General features: G+C 37.9%; 3 protein-coding genes across 3 annotated transcripts; 2 read left to right on the top strand and 1 right to left on the bottom strand.

The window, feature by feature from the left end:
• Nucleotides 1-315: 315 nt before the first annotated feature.
• On the bottom strand, nt 316-8,826 carry LOC110047802 (SWI/SNF-related matrix-associated actin-dependent regulator of chromatin subfamily D member 1-like). Its single transcript, XM_089283987.1, has 18 exons — nt 8,656-8,826; nt 7,604-7,764; nt 7,405-7,441; nt 7,193-7,315; nt 6,738-6,800; nt 6,038-6,097; nt 5,715-5,831; nt 5,453-5,494; nt 4,822-4,881; nt 4,288-4,386; nt 3,723-3,785; nt 2,900-2,997; nt 2,298-2,352; nt 2,097-2,177; nt 1,445-1,522; nt 1,108-1,152; nt 893-994; nt 316-690 (listed from the first exon to the last, which is right to left on the bottom strand). The coding sequence occupies exons 1-18, from the start codon at nt 8,809-8,811 to the stop codon at nt 637-639; spliced, it is 1,494 nt and encodes a 497-aa protein (XP_089140113.1). The 5' UTR covers nt 8,812-8,826; the 3' UTR covers nt 316-636.
• A 44-nt stretch (nt 8,827-8,870) lies between these two features.
• LOC110047803 (uncharacterized) lies at nt 8,871-13,293 on the top strand. Its single transcript, XM_020753545.2, has 4 exons — nt 8,871-9,020; nt 9,520-9,593; nt 10,045-10,116; nt 11,133-13,293. Exons 1-4 carry the CDS (start codon nt 8,973-8,975, stop codon nt 11,452-11,454), a joined length of 516 nt encoding a protein of 171 aa, XP_020609204.1. The 5' UTR covers nt 8,871-8,972; the 3' UTR covers nt 11,455-13,293.
• A 752-nt stretch (nt 13,294-14,045) lies between these two features.
• LOC149114587 (carbonyl reductase [NADPH] 1-like) lies at nt 14,046-22,474 on the top strand. The gene is made up of 9 exons (XM_089283988.1): nt 14,046-14,110; nt 18,471-18,552; nt 18,922-19,100; nt 19,215-19,327; nt 19,867-19,989; nt 20,757-20,803; nt 20,939-21,033; nt 21,697-21,760; nt 21,952-22,474. Exons 1-9 carry the CDS (start codon nt 14,093-14,095, stop codon nt 22,044-22,046), a joined length of 816 nt encoding a protein of 271 aa, XP_089140114.1. The 5' UTR covers nt 14,046-14,092; the 3' UTR covers nt 22,047-22,474.
• The last annotated feature ends 694 nt before the right edge of the window (nt 22,475-23,168 follow it).

Raw genomic sequence — 23,168 nt, 5'->3', positions numbered from 1 at the left:
AGCTAAAAGCTCTGGTCCCCAGAGCTGTCTGTCTCTCTTAACTGGCGGGGCCTTGGCGCGAGGAAAAGGTAGCCACTGTTTTCAGACTGACGTAAGCAGTATACGTCGCATAGCAACTTCCGCAATGAAAACTGCTGGCTAACTCAATTCGTGGAGACAAGACCTCACCACCCAATACATATCGTACCCTTCATTATTATCCAAAGTACGTTTTCACTCATTTACCCCCCGAATAGCTGAATGGTAGACTAAAGGATTAGAAGATAAATACATTTTAAAAGAAGTAAGCAACTGTGAGCCAGGAGAACAGAAAACTGAATAAAGCTGACAATTTAATAAACACGGTTCAAATGCTCAAGTACAAATGCTACTCTGCAGGAACTACTCAGTGTGTAGAGCTGATGCAGTGGATAACACCAAGACAACAACAAAACAGATAATAATGTGTTGAGCCTTTCAGTTGATTGTTCTGCAAAAAGGCTGAAGTTCTCCTCGCACTGCCAAATGAAGTCGTGATAAGGGGTCGTGGCACGCTTTTTCGTGGTTATGCCATAATAAACCCTTCACATGTGATCGCAACGTGCACATACCAATCCATTTGACTGTAATCACGCGACTGTCACGTGCACATCTGAGTTATGTTCCTCTGATACCCAAAGCTTGCTCAAGCTCAGCTCGTTTCTGTTGAACCTGAAATGAGAATAACCAAAACTTAGTCAAGACGCACTCATTCTGAGATCCCAAAAGCAGAAAAAAATGTTGCGTTCATGCAAAAGCTTTCAAATGGACAAACTGAACCAAACAAGGCCAAAAATCACTTCGTGCTCAACAGCTGCCCACTGAATTAACATTTCATCATTTACAGACAGAACCTTCAGAGTGTGATTGTTACCTTGCCGTAAAAGTAGCGGCACACAGCTTCTTGCGACCAAGGAAGATGAAAGAAATCTGCTCGCCGCTCTTCCTCTGGATTGCCGACCACATCTGTCATGACCTTAACACAAGAAAGAGCACAGCAATATCAAAACACAGGACAACCAACTAAATGTATGCAGATTCAAAAGTCGCACAAGCTTGTGTTCAGTTCATTAGACATATTGAATCTACCTTGAGATCCTGGCTCTGAGATTGTATCCACTGGTTTATAAATTCCTAGGAAACAGAAAATAAATCAAATTCTCAGCGTAACATAACTTAAATGTACTGTTACCTATTTTGCACAAATAATGCAAGAGTTTGACTAAATTTTAATGGCATTATCCACATTATTATATTGCGATCCACTTCCATCTTAGCCATCGTTAGTCATTCTCATCTCCTCACGAGTTCCTTTCATTTGTCCAGTACTATTCTACAAAATCAAACCATTATTGCTGGGCTCCTATGACCCAGGTATGTCGAAGAAGATCAGTCTTGAATGATATAACTGGTGCAACTTTCTTACCGGGGGATCTCTTGCAAACCCAAGGAAAAATTCGCGATTGATTTTCAGCTGATTAATGGTCTCCACTGTTTCGTATATCTGCAATAAAGAGACACGATTGCAACACTGTAACATGGCAATTGCTCTAATGGGGGAGCGAGTCTGGCACAGTGGAGACTGAACCATTGTCAGTGAGCCAAGGACAGTAGCTGGGTCTCTGAGGATGCCTGCCTCCTGGACACTAGTTACTTGGCTTCGCTTCCTTGGGTTTTCTCAGTAAACTCCAGTTTCATCCGTCCATAAAACCAACATTTCTCAATTCTAAACAATCTAAGCGCCACAGGTATCTCGGTTGCAATACGGTTAATTTGCTATCCTTGTTAAACAAAGTCAACTTATTATAAACCATGTCGTCTTCAGTTGCCAGCAGTAAAGTTTAGAGTATACTGACATTCTACAACAGTCAGCAACGAACAACTCTTTTTATTGCTATCTGCCTACAAATTAGCCTCCTATGCAGACATTCTTTGGGCTCGTCACGTGGGGGAGAAGGATTGCGTGACAAGGGCAAAGAGCATCTACTTGGAGGAGGCTACACTGTACTTGCAACTAAATAATAATTTAAACATTACATATACAACTATGTACTAGAAAGAAAATTGCCAACTACTACCTTGTTGTCGTAAGCAGAAATCTCATTTTGGCTGGCAGTGGAAAGAAGGAAAGACTGCATCTGGGCCTTCAGAGTGTCATCCTAACACAGGGTAAAATAAAACCACACATTGAAAACAGCAGAAAACATGCACTATTCACCTCCAGCTTGAATTCTCTTACGAGAAATATTTATAGAACTTGAATGAAACTAGCAACTTACAACTTCTACTTCAATATCATAGCAGGTTGTTCTCTTGTTCTCAGGCGTATCCTTGCTGTAAAGAAACAAAAAGAACAAGTCAGTACTCACAACACAAAATAAACCAAGCTTATTGAACCATGCTGACAAAAGATTTCAACATCACAAGACATCGTAAAGGAAGTCATGCTGCAGTCATTACTTTGCAAATCCAACATCGCTAAACAATGATCAATTTTTAACTAATTCATTCACTCACTAATTACATTTTTCATTACAAGTACAAAATCACAGTACGGCCTCACTGATGTGGTCCTACAGGGGAATCTTTGATCACAATATCTGCCTCATTAGCATAAGCCTGTTAGTAAATCTGATCAAGCTGCAAAATATCTGCTTGAAAGGATATGGCATATAAATTTAAGCCCAAAATTCAAAACTTTCCAACAAAGTCAAGCTCACCATATGTAAATAATAAAATACTTATTATTAGGTCAGTCCACGCAGAAAATTATACACATGTATCACTCAGTCATATTCCATTGCACTTGGTCCATCCCATGACCTTGAGCTGATATTTCCTGTCTGCCCCTGCACCAAGTTCATAAGCTCATTTCTCTTACCTTATAAGGTGATGTATCACAATAGGATCAGGTGGTAGTAACAAGGCACTCAGACGCTGAGGAATCTCACTAAATTTCATGCGATTGCATTCAAAAATCTACAAAAGAAAGCAAAATTTTTCTCCCCATCAGTTCTTACACTAATTACAAGTTCATAATTTCTCCCTAAGCTTCCAACACAAAGACAATGATACAATGTACCATGTGGCAGTAAATTTTTGTGGGAGTTTAATTTTGCAAATCAACATTTTTTTGTATTTTGTGGGAACTAATTTTTGCAATTGTAAAAGACTGATTTTTCTCGCTAGGTATTAATTTTTGCCATTTTTGGGAAGTCACATTTAATTGAAATATTAAAACATTTTTGCATTTTTAAATTAAGCTGCAAGCAATTGACAAGTGAAACAACATGTAGCAATGTAAAACACAGCAATCCAGTAATGAGTGTCACTCTATCACAATTACGTTGCACTTTTGTGTGGCTGATGGCAGCAACAAGATTCTACTCAAGATGTTTGTATGTACAATTTCGCCAGTGGAGTTAATTTTTGCGAGAAAATTTTGGAGGGAATTTTTTTACTGCAATTTTTTTTTTTTTGCAGGACCTTTTCTTGCAGATCGTGGAAAAACTGCAAAAATCGTAAAAATTAGAACCTGCAAAAATTTATTGCCACAAGGTATGTTGTTTAAGAGAATAAAGGGACTAAATATTAGGGGGAAAGTACATGTTATATATTGTCTGAATAAAATTTCTCTTAAGTTGCACTGTAAGAAATGTATGGAAGTGGGTCAGGGGAATTTGCATGTTGATTTCAGATCTCACCTGTTGGAAGTATCTGTCACAGTTAATGTATTCCCGCTCATGTGAATCTTGCAAATTATGACTCTAACATTCAAAGTGTAGAAAAATATTAAAACAAGAAAATTCCTCCTGATTATTCAAATTTGCTACAACAGGGATACAAAAAATTAAGGAAATTCTTAAAAATATTTACAAAACTAAAAAACACATTTAGATCAAAATATCTAAAATTAATATTGTTGATGTTTATGGGTTTTTTGAGCACCTAAAAAGGAAATGTTGTATGATTCATTATAAAAAATTGTTTATAGAAAGCTTATCAAACAATACCTACACTGTAACTGAGTAACACCATGTTTTTCACTGAGGTATTTTTTTTTATAAGCTATTCATATGGAAAATTGTAAGTGCAGTGTCAGATTAAATCGCATACTGTAGCATCAAGTCAGACAGAAGTTAAGTAAAATAGATATACTGGATGGACTTTCTTTCAAAATATTCGTGCATTTCAAGTTGACTTTCACCAGCCTTGATAAGCCTTCATCATCCCATACTTGTAATATAAGCCTGGTGCAATGCTGCTCACCTTAATGTATTGCCATATGGCATTGACAATCACTGGTCTTGTTTGAGTGTGGATACCCATCAGTCGAGCTAGCCTGGGATCAAGTTTGTACTGGGGGGGCTAATACAAAAATTCCATGTGTCATAATCATAGAGGTGCAACTGAGACCCCATAAACTTGCCATTATGCATTGATAGTCTTGCTTGGATACAAGTACTGGATAAGTTGCCAAAACAGCAAACACACTATGCACAATCTAACCAATGTACTTGTTCTATAATACAAAGTTGTTGTTGGTGTCCATCTCTCTCAGGAGACAATGGAACTCTGCACCATGATTCAGTTCATAATACAAACTACCAGTACCCTGTTATTATATAATGACTATAATTTATTATTGAAATTAGCATTTTAAGTGATATATGTGTATGGTTTATTCCTCACAAGAACATCTTGCTCTCGCAAGCAGTACTAATCCATGATCACTAACATTTCAAGAATATAGTTTTTATCTTTGCAACTTTATAGCAAAAATATTTGTCTCTGTTTCTTTACCTGGTAATCCAACAAGAACATTATGGTACATTTTACATTTTCCTCTCCTGGTCTTTTCACCTTGGAAAAGAAAAACAAACATGTTCTCCCTTCATTGGGCCAGCTCAACAGTAGTACATCAATAATTGATTTATAAATGATATTAGGACTTCTTATAATAAAATGTTTAAATAATTTGAACCACTGGATTTTGGGTAAAGTGCAAGCGGTATGTGGACAGGTGTCAGTTTAATGGTGGTTCAGTTCAGTGGGAATTATGTGCATGTCCATCTACATGTACATGGAACTCTATGTCACGTCTTCATAACAAGTGACCAAATCTTGAGAAAAATAATTATACTTCATTAGTATGGGTAATCACATGGCAAAAAAAATTGACAAAATATGTGTGAATGATTTCATACGCGTTTTGTCGAAATTCAAATAATTTCTCAAGGCTTCAGGCAAACAAGAGATTTCCTCTTAGAAGGTGAGGTTTCACAAATACTCTAGGTCTTTGTGGTGACATACCAAGCTGGAACATGATCTTTGCTTAAATCACATCTTATACACTGAACATGAAAGTTAATTGTGTCTACCACACTAAAATGAACATTCAGTAACAGTGCAAGCCAGACTATCATACACATACCTGGAAGCCATCTGTTTCTTGGGTTGAACTTGTTCGATGCCACTGGACAAAAAAAATATAATGAATAACTTTGTATTTTATTGTAATTGAGAAAAAATTACCACTGAAATGAAACTTTTTGATCAATCCTAACTGTAACTTGTCAGGTTCCCCATACCTAGTTGCAACATGAACTTTGTTACAGTGTTATTTACCTCAACAACATGATTATCTGGTGCTTTGTACCCTGCAAAAGGAACTTTGTTACAACTGTCTTATTTACCTCAACAAGGTGATTATCTGGGCCATACAACTCTCTGTCCAACTCAATGACAAGACTCTTGAAGTAGGTAGAAAACTTTCGTTTCTGTCTTGGGCCATCTGTCTTTGGGGGCTGAGTCTGAAGAAAATCACTCATTTTCAGTAAAGCTAGAACAACATGTTTTCTTTCATGAAATCTCCTGTTGCTAACTAAGTGCAGACAGCTAAAACTTATTTGGCAATGTCGCATGCTCTGTCAATTTGGTGTGTTATTGTATATAGTTAACGCACATAAATAAGAAAAAAAAATGGATGTTACTGTTCAAATTCAGTCTTCTTGGATACCTCTTCCAAAAGTCGACCTTCCACTCTCAGTTCCCATGAAGGAACAATGTTTTCTTCATCCTGTAAACACAATTAACTAAAAATGTAAAAGAGGTCTTACTATCTGGATTTGGTATTATTTAGGTGCTCATTAAATTCATCAGTTTAGTCAGACAAAACAGATTTGGACAATATCCATCAAACAAGGTGCAAATCTACATTGTAATAATTTTATTTTGCAATCTAAAAATTCTATGCATTTACAGTAATTACATGTATATCACAAGTTCTAATATTCGATTTTAAATTAATCTTTAATTAAAACATAGTACAAGGGCTGATGAACCACTATAATTCTTTAGAATAAAATAATGATGTGATGATGAATAATAATTAATAATAATAATTTATTGATTTACAGTGCGCTTTTTAACATACCAGGTGATCAAAGGCGTATTATGAATAACAAATGACAGGATGATGAATAACAAATGACAGGAGTTTCACTGCGCTATTTGAGAAACATGTAAATTTCATATGCTCTTTCCTGTATTTTCTAGCTACATGTCATCACACATGTTGTGGAATACACCCTGCATGTGTACATGAATCAACAAAACATAGTAGGCTTCTCACATAGCACAACAGATTTACCATAACTACCCTCCCCTCACTCTTCTCTGACAAGTATGAGGGTGTAAATGCTATAGTTGGTACTCACTTCACTATCTTGTCTTGGCATATAAAAGTTAGTTGTCAGGTAGATCCTCAACTTCTTCTTTTGCTAAAACAATATGAAACCAAGTTTGAGTGCAGCACTGCTGTCAGTGTGAAGAAACCACTCCCTCACGCTTACTTACCATTCATTTAAAAAATAATAAAATGACAGCAAGCGGGTTGTAGTGCAAGCAATAATGAACTTTTATATTGCAACTCTGATGGAGGTGGACAGAAGCCACCAAAAATTCAGAAAAGAAAAACAACAGATCGGATTGCACAAAAGACTTACATAAGGTATGAGTAATTTACTTGTTAGATGTACGACCGAGAAAACACAATTTGGCTGAGTAATTATAGCAAAGTTGCTATGCTTCATGGAATGATTGTTTTTGTGGCTATTTTAGTAATGTAAACAACACCTGCATGAACTTAAAAGTTTCATTTTGATATTCATACCTTCATTGGTCTTTTCAAAGCTTCCTGGATGTCTAATCTCTTACGCATAATGGTAGCATCCAGCTTCCTTTCAAATGCAAGCAGATCCATGTATGCTTGGGATTCTGGTACCAGGTCACGGACCTTTCACAGATGTAACAATCACAGTAGTAAAAAATCTTTTCTACAGAGTGACATTAAGGTACATTGCTCAATGAAGATATTACACTCACCCTTTGTGGCAAGATCTTGTCTGCCATTTTCTTCTTTCTGAAAAAATGAAAAACATTCCAACCTATTATGCAAGTGAAAGTGTTCCTGATCACCTCCAAGGCCATAATTTATCCACAAAGTTCTACACACCGCAGGCTGGAAAAGCAATTTTCTATTTATCTCTTGTTAAAATCAGTCGCAAGACAGTCTCAGTCATACCTTCTCCTGTTTTTTGCATCCTGCCGTCTTCTTGCCTGCTCTATGGCGGCAGCAGCTCCAGGAACCAGTCCTGCTCGGGGTACATTTGAGCCGTAAGCATGCATGCCCGATGCTCCCTGCATTCTCATGGCCATGGCAGCACTAGAACTAGTGGCAGGACGCTGAAATAAAGACATGTGAGATGAAATAACTGTCTACCTCTAATTTCAATGTATATATACTGTATCTTACAGTATTAATTATATTGCTTGCAATAATTTCAACGTTCAACTGTCAAGTGAGTTTTCCTTTTCACTACGGTTGGTCTACTTGCTTATGGAAGGTCACCTTCATATTAATTTTGTGCAGTTTTATTCTTCTGAAACTTACCATAGTATATATATATTTTTAGTATTTTATTGATTTTTATTGATTTGAAGTTACTTACAATTTTTTATAAACACACATAATTCATAAACAAACAGACATGGTGCATCATACATTTACATACACACACCTCAGTTTCTCTTAACTCTCTTCTACTCTTAGATATGAGACTAGTACAGTGCAGCAACAGCATACCATAGTATTAGTGTAAACTTCATCTGCCGTATATTACCCAAGACCCAAATCATATATTTGAGGTGAATGTAAGTCACTGATCTTTACTGGTTGTGCTGTCTGCTATGCATATGTACGTATGTATATATAAATACTTTTGAGATTGTATTTCTTGCCAGACAGCATTTAATGTGAATTAATATTGACCTATAAATAGCCTTTTTGGCGCAGACTTCAGCACTTTGGTGAGTCTTGGGCAATTGTGAAATTTTGTCCATGTTTTCATGTACTTCAGCTGACATGAAAAACATGAAAAGCGTTCCAGTTGGCCTGAGATTAGTGTTTTGCCCATAACTATAGCGAGTGGGAGTTATGAGCATGTGTGTGTTTGGGGGAAGTCTTCATACAACCGGCAGTTTTACGTATTTTTACAATGACATTTTCTCTCCAACCTCGTGTGGTGTTACGGTAATAAAAGGCTAACTAGAGCAATCAAATATCTAAGTACTCACTGCCATTCCATATGGTGACTGCTGGAACTGAGACCGCTGAAACATAGAGGCTTGTTGTGGATTATTTGCCATTTTCTGCATTGAGGCAGACGCTGGGAAACGAGCCGCCATATTGTTTGAACAAAGTAATCCCACAATGCCATGGTCTTCCAGCATTCTCGGCAACCTTCGTTACAATTCGGTATTCTTTCGTAAGTTCCGAGATCTCCCGATGTCTATGACGCAGACAACGCGGAAGAAGTTGATTGTTTTCCTTGTGTCTTGGAGGAGAAGTGTAAAACTTCTGTACCCAATAACGTTGATGTCAATCTAAAACTATGAAGGTTGCTTTTGTTTGCTTGATATTACTGATTGCTTTAACGGAGGTAAGCTCAATCATAAACTGATTTGAGTTTTCTAGCGTTTTGATATACCCAGGTGATATACTCTGTGGCGCAATAAGGTTGCCATGTTTATTAAGGACACTTGAAACAGCAGGGCTTCTCCACAGGCAAGATAACAAGCCAGTGTCCTCGTCTTCATTCTTTCTGCAAAAGGCAGGAAAAGTCTAAAAATTGCGAGAACATTAATTATCGGGAGAGACATCCAGCTGGGCAGTGTCAGGGACGCATAGTTCAGTTGCCATGTTGTTTTCGATTCGACGTTGATGACAGCGCGCGCAGCTGCGCAGCTGGTCTTAAACAGTCATTATGAAGTGATTACCACTTTTTGCTAGCGCTTGGAAATTTTATTAAAACATTATGAATTATACCGATTTGTGCAAGTCTCAACAAATAGTAAAGGGTATCTGTAAAAAGCACCAAACTGTGTCAGAGGGGTTCAGGGATGTGGGAAGCTGTCATGAGTTGATGTTGTATTTTTCAGTCATATGGCTACAAGAGATGCACCTATACGAGCTATAGTTACGCGCTGCGGAGAAGCGTCACTTACTATTATAGGTAAAGTTTGATAAATCTTTGGTTGATTGTTTAGTCATTTGTATTTCGAGAGAATTGTGGAAGAATGATATTGGCAATGGTTCAAATATCTTGCCAACAGATAGTTGTTTAAATATACGTGTGTTAATCATTGATAAATCAGACTTTCATATAGGGAAGTTCGATTGTAATAATTTTGTTTATGTCTGGATTTATGAAAATGGTGATTATGAAAAGTTCACCCTATTCAAAGAGAAAGTAGGTGATATAAAAATTCAAAGGGGGTGTCAGTCTTTTTTCCCTCCTTTTTTTTCATTGATTGCAGTGATTTTTGGTACAAAGGGACCGACTTTTCATTTACACTGTTTTTATTACTTTGGTCATATCTTATATAAATACATAACTGTAATTTATGTCTCAACACTGGTTGGAATATTTTTATTTAATATAATTGTCATTCCTTTTCCAAAAGCTGCTCCAGCAATGCTTACTGTTGTGGAAATCGCAGCTGCTGTACATATGTGTATGCGAGATGGTACCTATGGTGAGTGATCCAGAGTAAGAAACTGTTTAAGAATTAATATAGTGGTCAACTTCCATGTAAAATTGAAAGGGTGACTGTCGTATCTTTTAGTGTTTCAAATTTGTGGTTTGAGCACTGTGATGGTTATAGCGTGTTTACAACAAAAACGAACAACATTAAGGGTGGAAAAATTTGTCAAAAAAAATTGGTGCCCCATAGGTGTACATTGAAATGCATTTATGCTTGGCCAGTCAGAGCAAGAACCAAACTGCAGGTTAACCCATTAAACTAGTTATTTTCAATACTTCTGACAATTATCAAGGTTGTAAAATAGATTGTTTAAAAGAGTTCTCTCCAAGGCATATGACATGGCCAAAGAAGTAATATTTCTTTATTCTTGCCCAAACAATTTTCCCTTCACTTCCATTTTTTTCACCACCCAGAAACTGAGTACTGGCAAATTATGAGTAGCTGCATATAGCCTCAGGGTGTGATCTGACATAAATTTTTGTGTTCCCGGTGATTAGCACACCCCATTTAAAAGTAGCAGCTATATTTAGTTACTTCATGCCCTAGAATTCAGAGTGAAGTGTGAGCCAGAGAAACTGTTCAGGCTTGTAGACAGACAAACAATCCCATGCGCTGGGGGAACTCCCATATAAAGGACAGGGTGCTTGTTGTACTGTTTAGGGGTTAGTACCTAATGGGGTGTTCAGGCTCAAAAGATCCACAGCGGCAGCTTTTGTGGTACCTTTTAGGGTACTGAGCCGAAAAAATATGATAGGAGATATTTGAAAATCAATTGACTCAATTTTTAATTTTATCTCAAAATTGGTCTGTCTTATGGGTGAAAAAAATTTCAAGCCACACCCACAAAACAGGATCTTGGTACCTCTTAGGGGTTCTTTTCAAAATTTCTGATGAGCTCCCCACTCCTTTTTATATGGGAGACCTCCCCCTGGGGGTTAAAGTACTTGACTGTACAAGTATTAAATTCTCAGAACGTTAGCTAAAATGTAATTAATTTAATTTTGCAGGTTCACTGTTGTAACATTTGGTGTCATTGTGTTCATTTTCTGGTGGTACTATCGCTATCGTTATCGCCCACGCCAGGTCATTGTTGCATCAACATCCCCTGGAGTCGTTACTGCTGGAAATGTTAATGTGACGAGGGTAAATGCCCCTTACCCTGTGTATTCTCAGTCGGGACCAGTCACCATCATGCCAGGTGGTTCAACTGTGCATTATACAGCATATCCACCACCAAGTTACGCCTTTCATACCCCACCACCAGCCTACACTAGCACTAGTGTAGTAAAGCAAGGCACAACAGTCATGACCGGCACTTCTACTCACTAGATTAAAGCCATAAGAATATAAACCCTTTACGTTCAGTGTCAAACCTCAGTTGAATAGACTGTTTTCGATATATTAAAATTCAGCTTTTTAGTGAGGCCTAGAGGACCCAAACGAAGGGAATTGAATGACATGCTTATTCATTTGATTTGTTTGTGTCCTCCAGGCCTCACTGTCAAGCTGAATTTTATTTTGTCGAAAGTGACCTATTAAGGTGGCTGAATACAGTTTTGCATAAATTATTTGCTTTTACATCTAAACTGTTGCAGCTAACATGCTCAACATTACCTTTCTACAAGATAATTAAGCTTCTTAGAATAGGAGATCCTATTTAAAAATGGCCCTCAAGGGGAGCTCTTAGTAGAATAAGGTGTTAAATCAAAATATTATGGTGCATAGATTACATGCTAAGACAAAACATTTCATATACCACAGACTGTTACAGTTTTACAAGAAAAAAAGCATCAAGTTACATTTTGCAATCCATCTGAAACAAAAAAAATAATGCATACACAGTTTTTTTCTTCTTGTGATGATGTATTTTGCAATTTAAATTCTTTACTACATGTATATAACTCCCCCTTCCCCTCAAATAAATTATTTGTAGATCTAATCAGCTACCTTCTTGGTCCAGAGAGTAATATGTTGTACTATAAAATATAGGCTGCACTACTGACATAATGACTTTCTTGTAAAAGTTATTTTTATTTAGAAATTATGTAAAATTATATAAGTTGGTATGGATATTAAATGTTTTAATTAGTTTATAAAATATATCACACTAGCATTTTGATGTACATGTATTTTATGGTAATATGTGCATGTGCTGTGTACTGTTTTACATAATAAAGTGGTACAATAAAGCATATAATATGCTTTTAAAATTGACACAGCTGTCATCAAGCTACGAATTTGTTGCAAATGTACTTACTGAAATACAGTTATAAGTTATTGTGAATAGTTAAGACAATTTAAAGACAGTAAGACAATAATTTGGCTTTAAGTGTAACAAGCTAATAAACCAGCTCTGTAATGTGAAATTTATAATACCTCTAGACCTCCCATAACACATGGGATAACTGATTTCCTGCAGTCCAATACTTTATAGTTTAAATTTCTTCTTTCAGTCTTCCAGTATTGATCAGTGCTACATTGCACAACATTGCATTTTCAATAATAATTACATTTCCCTTGATATATACCTTGCCTGCATCGCAGACACTACCTGCTGTGGGTTAATGACAGGTAAATGTCCATCCGCCTGCAACTAAGAATTCTTAATACCTTGTGAACACTATTCTCTTGTTTGGTCAATTGTCTGTTTTCTAGTGGTTTCGAATACTCTAGTATACTAAGCCTAGCCTGTGAGCAGGTTTTGCACTTAAACACTGCTATCTGACTTTTCACTTTGGCATGCAAGTGAGTTTACAAACGACGCAGCCAGCCTGCTCTCAGGCTAGCTTAAGGCTAGTTCCAGTCCCTTCCTGTATACATCGCAAATGGCCCAAAACAGTGAGATTTAGCAGCAATTTAATCTACACTGTTTATCAAATATTCAAACTACCACAAAATTAAATTGCAAGCAAGCATGATGTTTTTTCTATCATCTTGTCACATCAGTAAGTTGTATCACGTAACATTCAAGGAGGGCAACAAGTCATGTGAAAGCCGACCTAACATAAAGAGTATTAAATTGCTCAGTGGTCTTCAGCAGTCTCTGTGGCTGGCACAGCATGCATCACCACCCAGTCTTGAATCTTTTTTTTTTCTTTGAGAAATTCGTTTACCAGTTAATTAGTCACTGGATTTGAAGAAAAGAATATTAAAACACTTAAACCACAACGTTTGAGTTTGATTTTTTTACCACTATATTAGAAATACAAGTTACAGTGCACATAGATGATACACAATGTCCAGTTGCAAAGGTACAAGACAGTCCTGCTCAGTAACTACGTTGTTAGTATTCAAATCCAGCCTGCTGGTAACCAATAAGATTTGAGAATTTTGTTCTTGTTTGGATCAAGAATGATAACATGATCTAACTTTACAGCTTTAAAAAACTTGTCATTCAAGTTCTCAGCAATATTATTATTATGCAGGGGGTGCCTCCCCCCCTCCCCACCCCCGTGAAATGAAGCCTTCTTAGTATTCGCTTTTAAATTTGTTACGTCACCAGTCAGTTACGCCATTCCATACTGGTGCAACCCTCCTAAGAAAAATCCTGGATCCACCCCTGCAAAACTTTATAAATCTTGCTGAAATCGCGAACTTGAAGCCCTGGTGCGCGTTTCTGTAAGCTTATAGGCCTATCTGAAAGTTTCTGCCATTTTGTAAACAAAATCCTTCGTTTTAATACAAAACGTGAACAGCAGGTTTTGGAACTAAATCAGAAATCGATCGAGCTCAAAAATAACTCTCCGGACGTGAAATGATTACAGAAGGTTTGAGAAATGATGCCGTAACTCGCCACTGCACTGCGACCCGTGAGCCAGAAGACATTTTCCCGGAACTCAAGACGTTTCACGCTCCCCTCGACCCTCCCCTCGACCCTTCCCCTCCGGCCTTTCATCCTTAATCATACCCAGTCTTCTCCCTCGGTCAGCCAGCAGTTATTGGGATATTGAGATTCGGGACGTTCAAGATGTCTAAAGTTGCAGTGGTAAGCTACTCAATTTTGCATTTGTAAACTGGACTCCAAAATTGTTTTTGATCGTTTGACCTCTACTGCTGAATATGGAAACTGGAGAGGAATGTGTTTGCTCGTGTTAAAACACTACCTCCATATATAGCCGGCGACAGCATTAATTAGGTTTATTCGGCTCTTGTTTATTTGAGGGCTTTTTCAGCTTCACTGCAGTGTATAAAGCCACTAGAATACACTCTCGCAAGTTTTCTGTGAATGGCTGCTACTGGTTTCAAAATTCCTTTCCGTTATTTTTCTTCTTTACTTTGTTGTTTTAGATATGTGATCAGGGTAAAGTTTTAAAAATTGACTTCGTTTCAAGACCTGGTTCTTCTTAAATTTTTGCAGTGTCATCTTTGATTCCATCGCACTCGCTCTCTTGCTTTTTCAACCCAAGCAGCAAAACATGTTATGCTTGTAAACATATCAGGTTTTGAGCATGCGCAGTAGGAGGAGACAGAATATACACGTGTGCTTGTACTCGTTGGCTGGGATAAAAAGTTATCTTTCTAGGTGGGACACCTTGCCAAGGTATGCTTTTCAAAACTTAAAAAAAAAGATGTACCATTCGTGTGGCAACCAGAACACCAAAGGGCATTCCAGAACCTCAAACAAGCAATCACTGAAGTACCAGTCCTAGCCTATTACGACCCAGAAAAGGAGAACCTAATCCAGTCTGATGCAAGCCTTAAAGGCATTGGATGTGTGTTGATGCAAGAGGGCAAACCAGTGTGCTATGCCAGTCGATCACTGACTGAAACTGAGTCTCGATACAGCAACATAGAGCGAGAGTTACTCGCTGCCTGTTGGTCGCTTGAAAAGCTTAACCATTACGTATTTGGTAAGAAGGTGGTCATCGAAACCGACCACAAGCCGCTCGAAAGCATCTGGAAGAAGAGCATATCGAGCGCACCACCACGCCTTCAGAGGCTCCTACTTAAAATGGCCAAATACAACGTGGAGATCAGGTACATTCAAGGAAAAAGCAACGTGATAGCAGATGCCCTTTCCAGGATTAGCCACATGGAGCCCCCTGCAGAAGACAACGAAGTCCCCGTGGTGGAACTGGACACAATCTCTCGAACACTGCCAGCCAGCCCTGCCAAACTAGATGAAGTACGAGAGTACACTGATCAAGACGTTGTACTCAGTCACTTAAAAGATGTCGTGCATCATGGATGGCCAGAATATCCAAATGAGTGCCCAAAAGACCTGAAAGAGTTCTGGAACTTCAGAGAGGACCTGAGTGTTGAAAATGGCCTCATTCTCAAGGGACACAAACTCGTAATTCCCGGTAAGCTACGCCCACAGATGTTACAAATCATACACCAAGGACATATGGGAACAGAGAAGTGTCTCCTGAGAGCAAGGGACAGCCTGTTTTGGCCAGGCATATCAAGGGACATCAAACAGATGACAGAGAACTGTCCAACATGCGCACAGTTTTCCAAACAGCAACCAAAAGAAACATTGCATCCACACAATGTACCCAGTTATCCATGGCAGAGGCTTGGATGTGATCTGTTCGACTATGGAGGTGCTCAATACTTACTAGTCGCAGACTATTACAGCAAATACCCCATCGTTAGAAAGTTGAGCTCAACGACATCTGCTGCAATAATCAACCACCTCAAATCAATCTTTGCAGAACATGGTATACCAGAATCCCTGGTATCTGACAATGGCCCTCAATACAGCAGCAAGGAATTTGCAGCGTTCTGTGACCAATGGGGTATCAATCACATTACTAGCTCACCAGTGTATTCAAAGAGCAATGGATTCATAGAAAGGATGGTACAAACCGTAAAGAACCTTCTAAGGAAGTCCGAGGCTGCAGGACAGGACCCGTATCTTGCGCTCTTGTCATACCGGGCCACGCCTGTCGATAGCAACTTACCATCACCAGCCAAGTTACTGAACAATAGAGAATATCGCACACAACTACCCAGCAGTGGACGACTCCAACGGTCACAAGCAAAAGAATGCCACCAAGATCAGCTGCAGCACCGCCAAGATGTTCAGAAACAGCAGCATGATGGCAAGTCCACACGTGAGCTACAAAAGCTAGTACCAGGCCAACCAGTATCGGTGTTTCAACCAAAAACCAAGACCTGGACTCCGGCAACACTGAAAGAGCAAACGAACCAGCCAAGATCCTACATTGTAGAGACAAACAGTGGTTCTGAACTAAGGCGCAACAGAATACAGTTAAAACCGTCAGGCCAAGTAGCACCAAGCCTTGAAGGTCAACTGCTCTCTAGCCAAGACAATCCACCACAGCCCAGTGCACCTACATTTACACCTCACCAAGTCCCGTCACCAGGATTACCCCAGACACCCCAGAAACCAGCTACAGTTGGTGAGGGAAGTGCCGACCAACATCTGACAACCAGAAGTGGTCGTGTTGTAAAGAAGCCATTAAGGCTGGACCTTTAAACTTTGTTAATCAGAACAACTCAGCTTAGCCGTGTGAGAATTTTGTTGCGTTGGATTCAATTTGAACAATACTTACGTTATTTAGGTTCCAATTTAGAGACCAAGTTTGTTTCTTTCACCCGGCAAAGTTTTTAGGGTGGAGATGTAAACATATCAGGTTTTGAGCATGCGCAGTAGGAGGAGACAGAATATACACGTGTGCTTGTACTCGTTAGCTGGGATAAAAAGTTATCTTTCTGATCTTTGCCATAACATTACAATGCTAGACAGTGCACGGGTTGAACATCATGTACACTTATAATTTTAATCATGGTGTCTCGAAAAGTGTGGGAAAAAAGAAAACAGATCTCCGCTGAATTGGCTTTGTATTTAATCCATCTTTTAGAGATGTGCATGCTATGGTTAAAATTGCTTACTCAAAGACAAATGACATACCTACTCTATGTTAGAAAATAGCCCAAAGAAAATTACAGCTGTGCATGCGTGCTTATTAGTTTCTTTTCAAAAAATTTATAACAATTTTTAAGAAACTGCGAATGGCCTTCTTTTAGTCTTCTCAGGAATTTGATTATATAATCCATTTGTTTCGAAAGTTTCTTTCAATACTTCGGAGAGACGAGGAAACATTGCAATTTTGTCAGCCACACCAAGCCACTACACACCAATGGCTGATGGTGTGCAATGGCTCAGCCAGTCAGATTGCAATATTTGCATTAGTGTTCAAGTAGAACTCTACTAAAACTTGATAGAAACACAGAATTAGCATGAACTGTTGACGTAATGATGGCACAAGCAAAGAGAATTCACATTTTGATGATTAAAGTAAACAAGTTGTTTTCCTTTCACAGAATTTTCTCAAAGAAATAGAACACATGTTCTCCATGTTTCTATCAAGTTTTAATATAAATCTACTAGCGTTCTATCATGAATGTGATTCTCTGATTAGCTACACTACTCACTATCTATTCTGTGATAAATAGTGAGTAGCCTAGCAGTGTGCCCTTGTGAACAAAATGACGGCCGCTTCTTGGCGTTTTTGAAATATCTGTGAAGAGGATTTAAATAACGTTTTGAACGACTTGTAGATTTATACTAAAACAATAAGATTATTTGCCCTTGATTTTCATGCGTCAACTATCAACTATGGAACAACTATCAACTATTAGCTATAGAAATCTCGAGCTCAAAATCTAATTGTGTAATAGAAACACTCTTGGAAGTTTGGGAGAACTTGAAAAAGCTTTGGAAACACTCACCTGTTGGCTTGTGTTCCCACAGCATTTCTCGTTCTCCCAAACTTCTACTCTAGTTTCTGTAACCCAATAGAAACATGGTATACGTTTTCTATTTCTTAACTGAAGTACAAGAAACTTACACGCTCATGCATACAGCTGGGTAATCAAGCAATAGCCAAGAGATCTGAGAACAAGCCTTGGATTAATTTTGATTTTACAGGTGTTCTTAATTTAATAGAAGCACTCTCCAGTAATGTGTTTTAAGGTGTTTTCATAGCTAAAAGAGCAGTTTTCACTTGAGTATTGAAAAGTACTTGGTTTTGCATGAACTACGCTAAACTTAATAACTAAGTGTCTTAGAAATTAATTGTTGTAAAAAAAACTCATGCCACTTTTTCATCTGATCAGAAGTAAAACCAAAAGTAATTGTGGCTCTCCTATACTTGTTTTCTTGTGTTTCAATTGTCAGCTACATGTTATTACTTCAAGGTTTGAGTGGTTCTCGGTATTGTCTGTGTCCTAATTGGGATTGGTTAGATTGATTACTTTGGTTTTGGTGTTATGACATTCAATTGAAAACCACTCTAGGCTAAATATAACAGCTTCCTGAAAGCCAGGATAAGTCAACTCCTGTATAGTTATATTTTAAATTGTTTATTTTGTAGGTAACAGGTGCTAACAAAGGCATAGGATTTGCAATAGTTAGGAAACTTTGCAAAGAGTTCTCTGGAACTGTTATTCTCACAGGTATTAATTGCATTAAATGTACAATTTTAGAATCTTCTGACTTGCTAAAGTCTAAAATTTGGTGCACTGAAAAATGGTAGACTAAGTATAGTTAGTCATAACAATGTTGCTGTGGTCTAGTAAATATCCATAGCAACCCCTTGAATGGTTAATGGTAACATTAAAGGGAAAGCTGGTCTCAAAAGATTTAAGAGGTTTAAATTAAAGTATGAATTCAAACTACTCAAAAATCCTTCTGTGGGATTGGAGGTTGTGGATATTTTCTAGAATAATACATGTAGAGTAGCTACAGTCAACCACAGCTTGAAATCTGAGTTAGGTGCTGGTAATGCCAGCTGGCTTGCAAACAAATTTGTTTTGATTTTGCAGCAAGAGATGAGCAAAGAGGACACGAGGCTGTCAAACAACTGAACACTGAAGGATTATCTCCCAAGTTTCATCAGCTGGACCTTTTATCAACAGAAAGCATCGAGAAACTCAAAACATTTCTTCAAGAACAGTATGGTGGTTTAGATATTCTTGTGAATAATGCAGGGATAGCTTATAAGGTTGGCTTTGTTTTTACTTCCGTTTACAAAACATAATTTCATTAAAATGCAAATACACTGTTGATAAATAATTGACTTAGTAATGAAAGTCTTTTTCTTTTTTCACTCTTCCAGATGGCTTCAACAGCTCCATTTGCTGAGCAAGCTGAAGTAACTTTACGCACAAATTTTCAAGGAACTCTTGATGTGTGTCATGCACTATTTCCTCTCTTGAGACCACATGCAAGGTGCCATCTCTGACATGATTTTAAGTGATAATACCGATTTATATTAACAAAATATGCTTCAGAAATGCAAACCAGAATTTTTGGTCAAATGGAAAGGACCCCTTGACTCCAGATCGAGCAGTCCAAGTCTGAGCCTGCCTAGGGTAACTTTGTTGTACAGTGTTCTTGGGCAAGACACTTTACTCTCACAGCACCTCTAGCTCTCCACCCAGGTGTGCAGATGAGAACCGGCAAATTCAATGTTGGAGGTAACCCTGCATTGAACTAGTATCCCATCCAGAGGGGGTTGAAATACTCCTCTAGAGTCACTTAATGCAACAAAAACCTGGATAAGCTCTGGCACTATCATGGGACCACTTGGCCTGATGCAGAATCATGGCCTCACCACATGTTCATATTTCCCACATATAAATAATTTTTGGCCTACATGCCTGCAGTTGGTTGACTGTGTGTCTTTATGAATGTGTTTGTGATAAAATCACAAGGATTGCATTCAACACATTTTTTGGATGTTCATTTTAGTATTTGATTTATTGAAGGGTGGTAAATGTGTCATCTACTGCTGGAAAATTGTCTCAGTTATCACAAGAACTGCAAAAGCAGTTTTCCTCTCCAACACTGACTGAAGAAGGTCTTATTTCCTTGATGGATCAGTTTGTTCAGTGAGCGTAATTTCTTTTTTGCTTTGTTTTTATCATTATCTTGCTACTTATCAACCAGCCATTAAGCCATATCCAGCTTTGCAGAATCTTTCATGTAGTTACAGACATCCTAAGTACTATATCTGGAATCCTGTATTTGTCCATGTTGAAAATTAGTTTAACACAGAATTCCTAATGTTTTACTTTAAATACTTAAACAACTTGTTTAAAAGCCTATTTGGAATGAGTATTTACCAATATTATGGATAAAAAGTCAATTGAAATAACAATCCAGAGGGGTTTTGGTTTACTTGTAGAATGTGGTTTGTGTCCTGCAAAGGATTAACCAATCAGCTTGGAGATGAATAAAATAATGGAAGCTCAGCGGTAATAACAATTCCATCTGTGAAGTAATACACCATTTCATTGGTTCTGCCAAGCATGCCAAAGTCAAATCAGTGTTCATATTTTTTATTTGTGCAGTAGAAATAGGCCGTTTTAGAATTACCTTTAGCCTGTTTCTCAAAGTGAGTCTTGGTGCCCATCCTTTCATATGAAAATGAGATTTCATTCACATGCAAATTAACCTGATTTTCATACGAATGGTTGTGCACCAAGCCTGACACAGTCTTTGATAAAGAGCCTAAGAGCAACGCAGAAATGGGCTATTCAAGCAGTGCATTTAAATGTCTCCTGTTAGTTTGACACAAATGGTTTATCATATGATTTAGTGTTAACATTGTTGATTTGCTGGTCCTGGTAATAATATTAACTGTATTGTTTCCCAGAGATGTGAAAGATGGTGTTCACAAAGACAAAGGATGGTCAAACTCAGGTGAGGCACAGTGCTGCACTTCAAGTTTACATTTCGGCTCAACTTTGATTCTCAGATGCTATTTCATTGTAGAAAATTAACACTATGTAACACTACTTAATTGATGTATTAACTTAACTTTTCATCTGGTCATAGCATATGGCACCTCAAAAGTGGGCGTGACTGCTCTCAGTAAGATCCAGGCCAGAGCTTTGACAGAAGATTCTAGAGAAGACATTCTGTTAAATGCTGTGAGTTAATTTGTCAGATAATTTTGCTGTTTTTGCATAATGTGTTATCATAACAAATGAGACCCCTTAAGGGGGGGGGGCGGGGGGGTGTCTGAGTATCCCACATCCTGTTAATTTTGTCCTAAATATCCTGCATACTGTTAATTCCAGTGGCAAAAAGTAACAATTTCCTACTCGATATCCCATTTTGTCTTATCCAGATATCCCATATCTCATTAATTTTTCCCTGAAATATCCTGTATCCTGTTAATCTTCTAGCCAAACATCCTGTATCCCAAACACCCCTAAAAGGGCCTCACAAATGAAGAAGCCTAAGCAGTGTATTACACTGTGATAAAACAAGATGGGCATTTGAGAACATGAGGGAAATGCAGAAAACATGAGTAGCAGGCAAATGTTTTCTACATTTCTCAAGTGTTCTCAAATGTCCAGAGTGTTTTTATCACAGTGTAATACACTGCTTAGGCCTCTTCATTTGCTTTATGATATAGACTGAAGTAATGTGGCGAAAAACAATAAAACAGGCTTTTTCTCTGTTTTATACTCTGATGAAACATGGGACTTTTACCAATCAGATCGTGTGCATGGTCCTTTCTATATTATAATCACAAATAAACACAAGCTGATTATGCTTAATCAAGCATGTGGTATTTTCCAATATAGTGCTGTCCTGGATGGGTACGTACAGATATGGCTGGACCCAAAGCACCTAAGACAATTGACGAGGGTAAGCCATTTTATATTGTAACAAAATCTTGACCCTGTTCTTTAGTCTAGTATTCATTCATTCTTGATAATGCAGCTAACAATAGAAATATTTTGGAGGCAAAAGAGAAGAATTTTCTACAGAATTCATTCTTTACCACCTTAACTTTTTTTGAAAAAAAAAAAGTAAACTGCTTTTTACTAAATTCTCAGGTGCAGAGACGCCTGTTTATCTGGCATTATTGCCACCAAATGCTGGCAAGCCACATGGAGAGTTTGTTAGAGACAAGAAGGTGCAAGAGTGGTGACCCTGTGCAAGAGTGCATAGTGACCTGTGTTCTGAATTTATTATGATCAGCATCACTCACTCCTGTTTGCTGTGAATGATTTGGATGATTATGTTAGTGTGTGATACCAGTAGGATAGAATTATTGTAATGAAGAAGTTAGGAAGGAGTTCCAATTTTTTTAGATGCACCTCAGATGAAACAAATAAGCGGTTGAGGTATTAATTTTGTGGTTAGTTCATGTAGAATTCTTGCATAGTGATGTGTTAGTACACAGGAAACAAGCTTAAATAGTTAGGTTTTACATCAGTGAAGTTTAAAAAATGCAGGAACAGGAAGACTTGTCATGGTTCTCTGTAATAATAATAGTAATGCAGATTTCCGTGTTCTGTTGAACTGAAGTGTGGATGATGAACAATCATTCAATAAATGATTTAATGATTGTAGAAATGTCTTGGTGCGTCTGTTTTATCCGGTCTCAAAATAATTGTGGAGAATAAAGAAAGGGGAATGGAGTCACCATGTGAGAAAAATTCTTACCCTTCACTTTTACCAATAATTTATAGCTAAACACTTTCCTGAATCGTCAAGAGTCTCTCTGCACACTGATTTAGTACCAGCCCTTTATGTAGATTTGAGCTGAAAAAGTTTGTTTTGGTGACATTATATTCAGATCCAGGTTTTTCATGTGGTTAGTAACCCAGTCTCAAAATTATTCATGGACATAAGAGTCATAATGAGGATTAAATTCTTAAGAAAAGTATCAAACCGTGGTGTCAATGCCGCATAAGAGGGCTTAAGCAATTGCGACGGCAACCCCGAGGACAGCGCCAAGTGAAAAATGAAGTAACATTTTACCATAGATTTACGCAAATGTCTAGATCTTTTCAGTATTCCTAGCTATTGGTCACAGAACTTGCCCAAGTTAAAATTAGCCACCGTCGTTCGCGTTCTCCAAAATACGCAGAACTTAGTCATTTCACGTTGTTGTGCAGACAGCGGCAAAGAAATCTACAAAGATTTATAATGCACGTGCATAGCCATTGTCCCATTGTTCTGATAGAAAAGGTATGTGAAAGGGTACCAATTTCTATGGAAGGTGCATGAAAGGGGTGCCCTTTCTGTCAACAGGGGCAACCCTAAA

Source organism: Orbicella faveolata, unplaced genomic scaffold (genome assembly GCF_042242905.1).
Source record: "Orbicella faveolata isolate gen_17 unplaced genomic scaffold, um_ofav_v1 contig_13, whole genome shotgun sequence".
In the NCBI taxonomy this organism is placed as follows: domain Eukaryota; kingdom Metazoa; phylum Cnidaria; class Anthozoa; order Scleractinia; family Merulinidae; genus Orbicella; species Orbicella faveolata.
The sequence above is the reverse complement of the archived record's forward strand: the minus strand, read 5'-3'. Positions and strand labels throughout refer to the sequence as shown.

Excerpts from the sequence above, each read along its gene's own strand:
- LOC149114587 (XM_089283988.1), top strand. Across the intron at positions 18,553-18,921 it reads TGGAACTGTTATTCTCACAG|CAAGAGATGAGCAAAGAGGA; the intron begins GTATTAATTGCA and ends TTGATTTTGCAG. Across the intron at positions 21,034-21,696 it reads AAGACATTCTGTTAAATGCT|TGCTGTCCTGGATGGGTACG; the intron begins GTGAGTTAATTT and ends TTTCCAATATAG.
- LOC110047803 (XM_020753545.2), top strand. The coding sequence starts at position 8,973 with ATGAAGGTTGCTTTTGTTTGCTTGATATTACTGATTGCTTTAACGGAG. Across the intron at positions 9,594-10,044 it reads AGCGTCACTTACTATTATAG|CTGCTCCAGCAATGCTTACT; the intron begins GTAAAGTTTGAT and ends CTTTTCCAAAAG. Across the intron at positions 10,117-11,132 it reads TATGCGAGATGGTACCTATG|GTTCACTGTTGTAACATTTG; the intron begins GTGAGTGATCCA and ends TTAATTTTGCAG.
- LOC110047802 (XM_089283987.1), bottom strand. The coding sequence starts at position 8,811 with ATGCTGGAAGACCATGGCATTGTGGGATTACTTTGTTCAAACAATATG. Across the intron at positions 7,442-7,603 it reads GATGCAAAAAACAGGAGAAG|AAAGAAGAAAATGGCAGACA; the intron begins GTATGACTGAGA and ends TCATTTTTTCAG. Across the intron at positions 6,098-6,737 it reads TGCCAAGACAAGATAGTGAA|GATGAAGAAAACATTGTTCC; the intron begins GTGAGTACCAAC and ends TTGTGTTTACAG.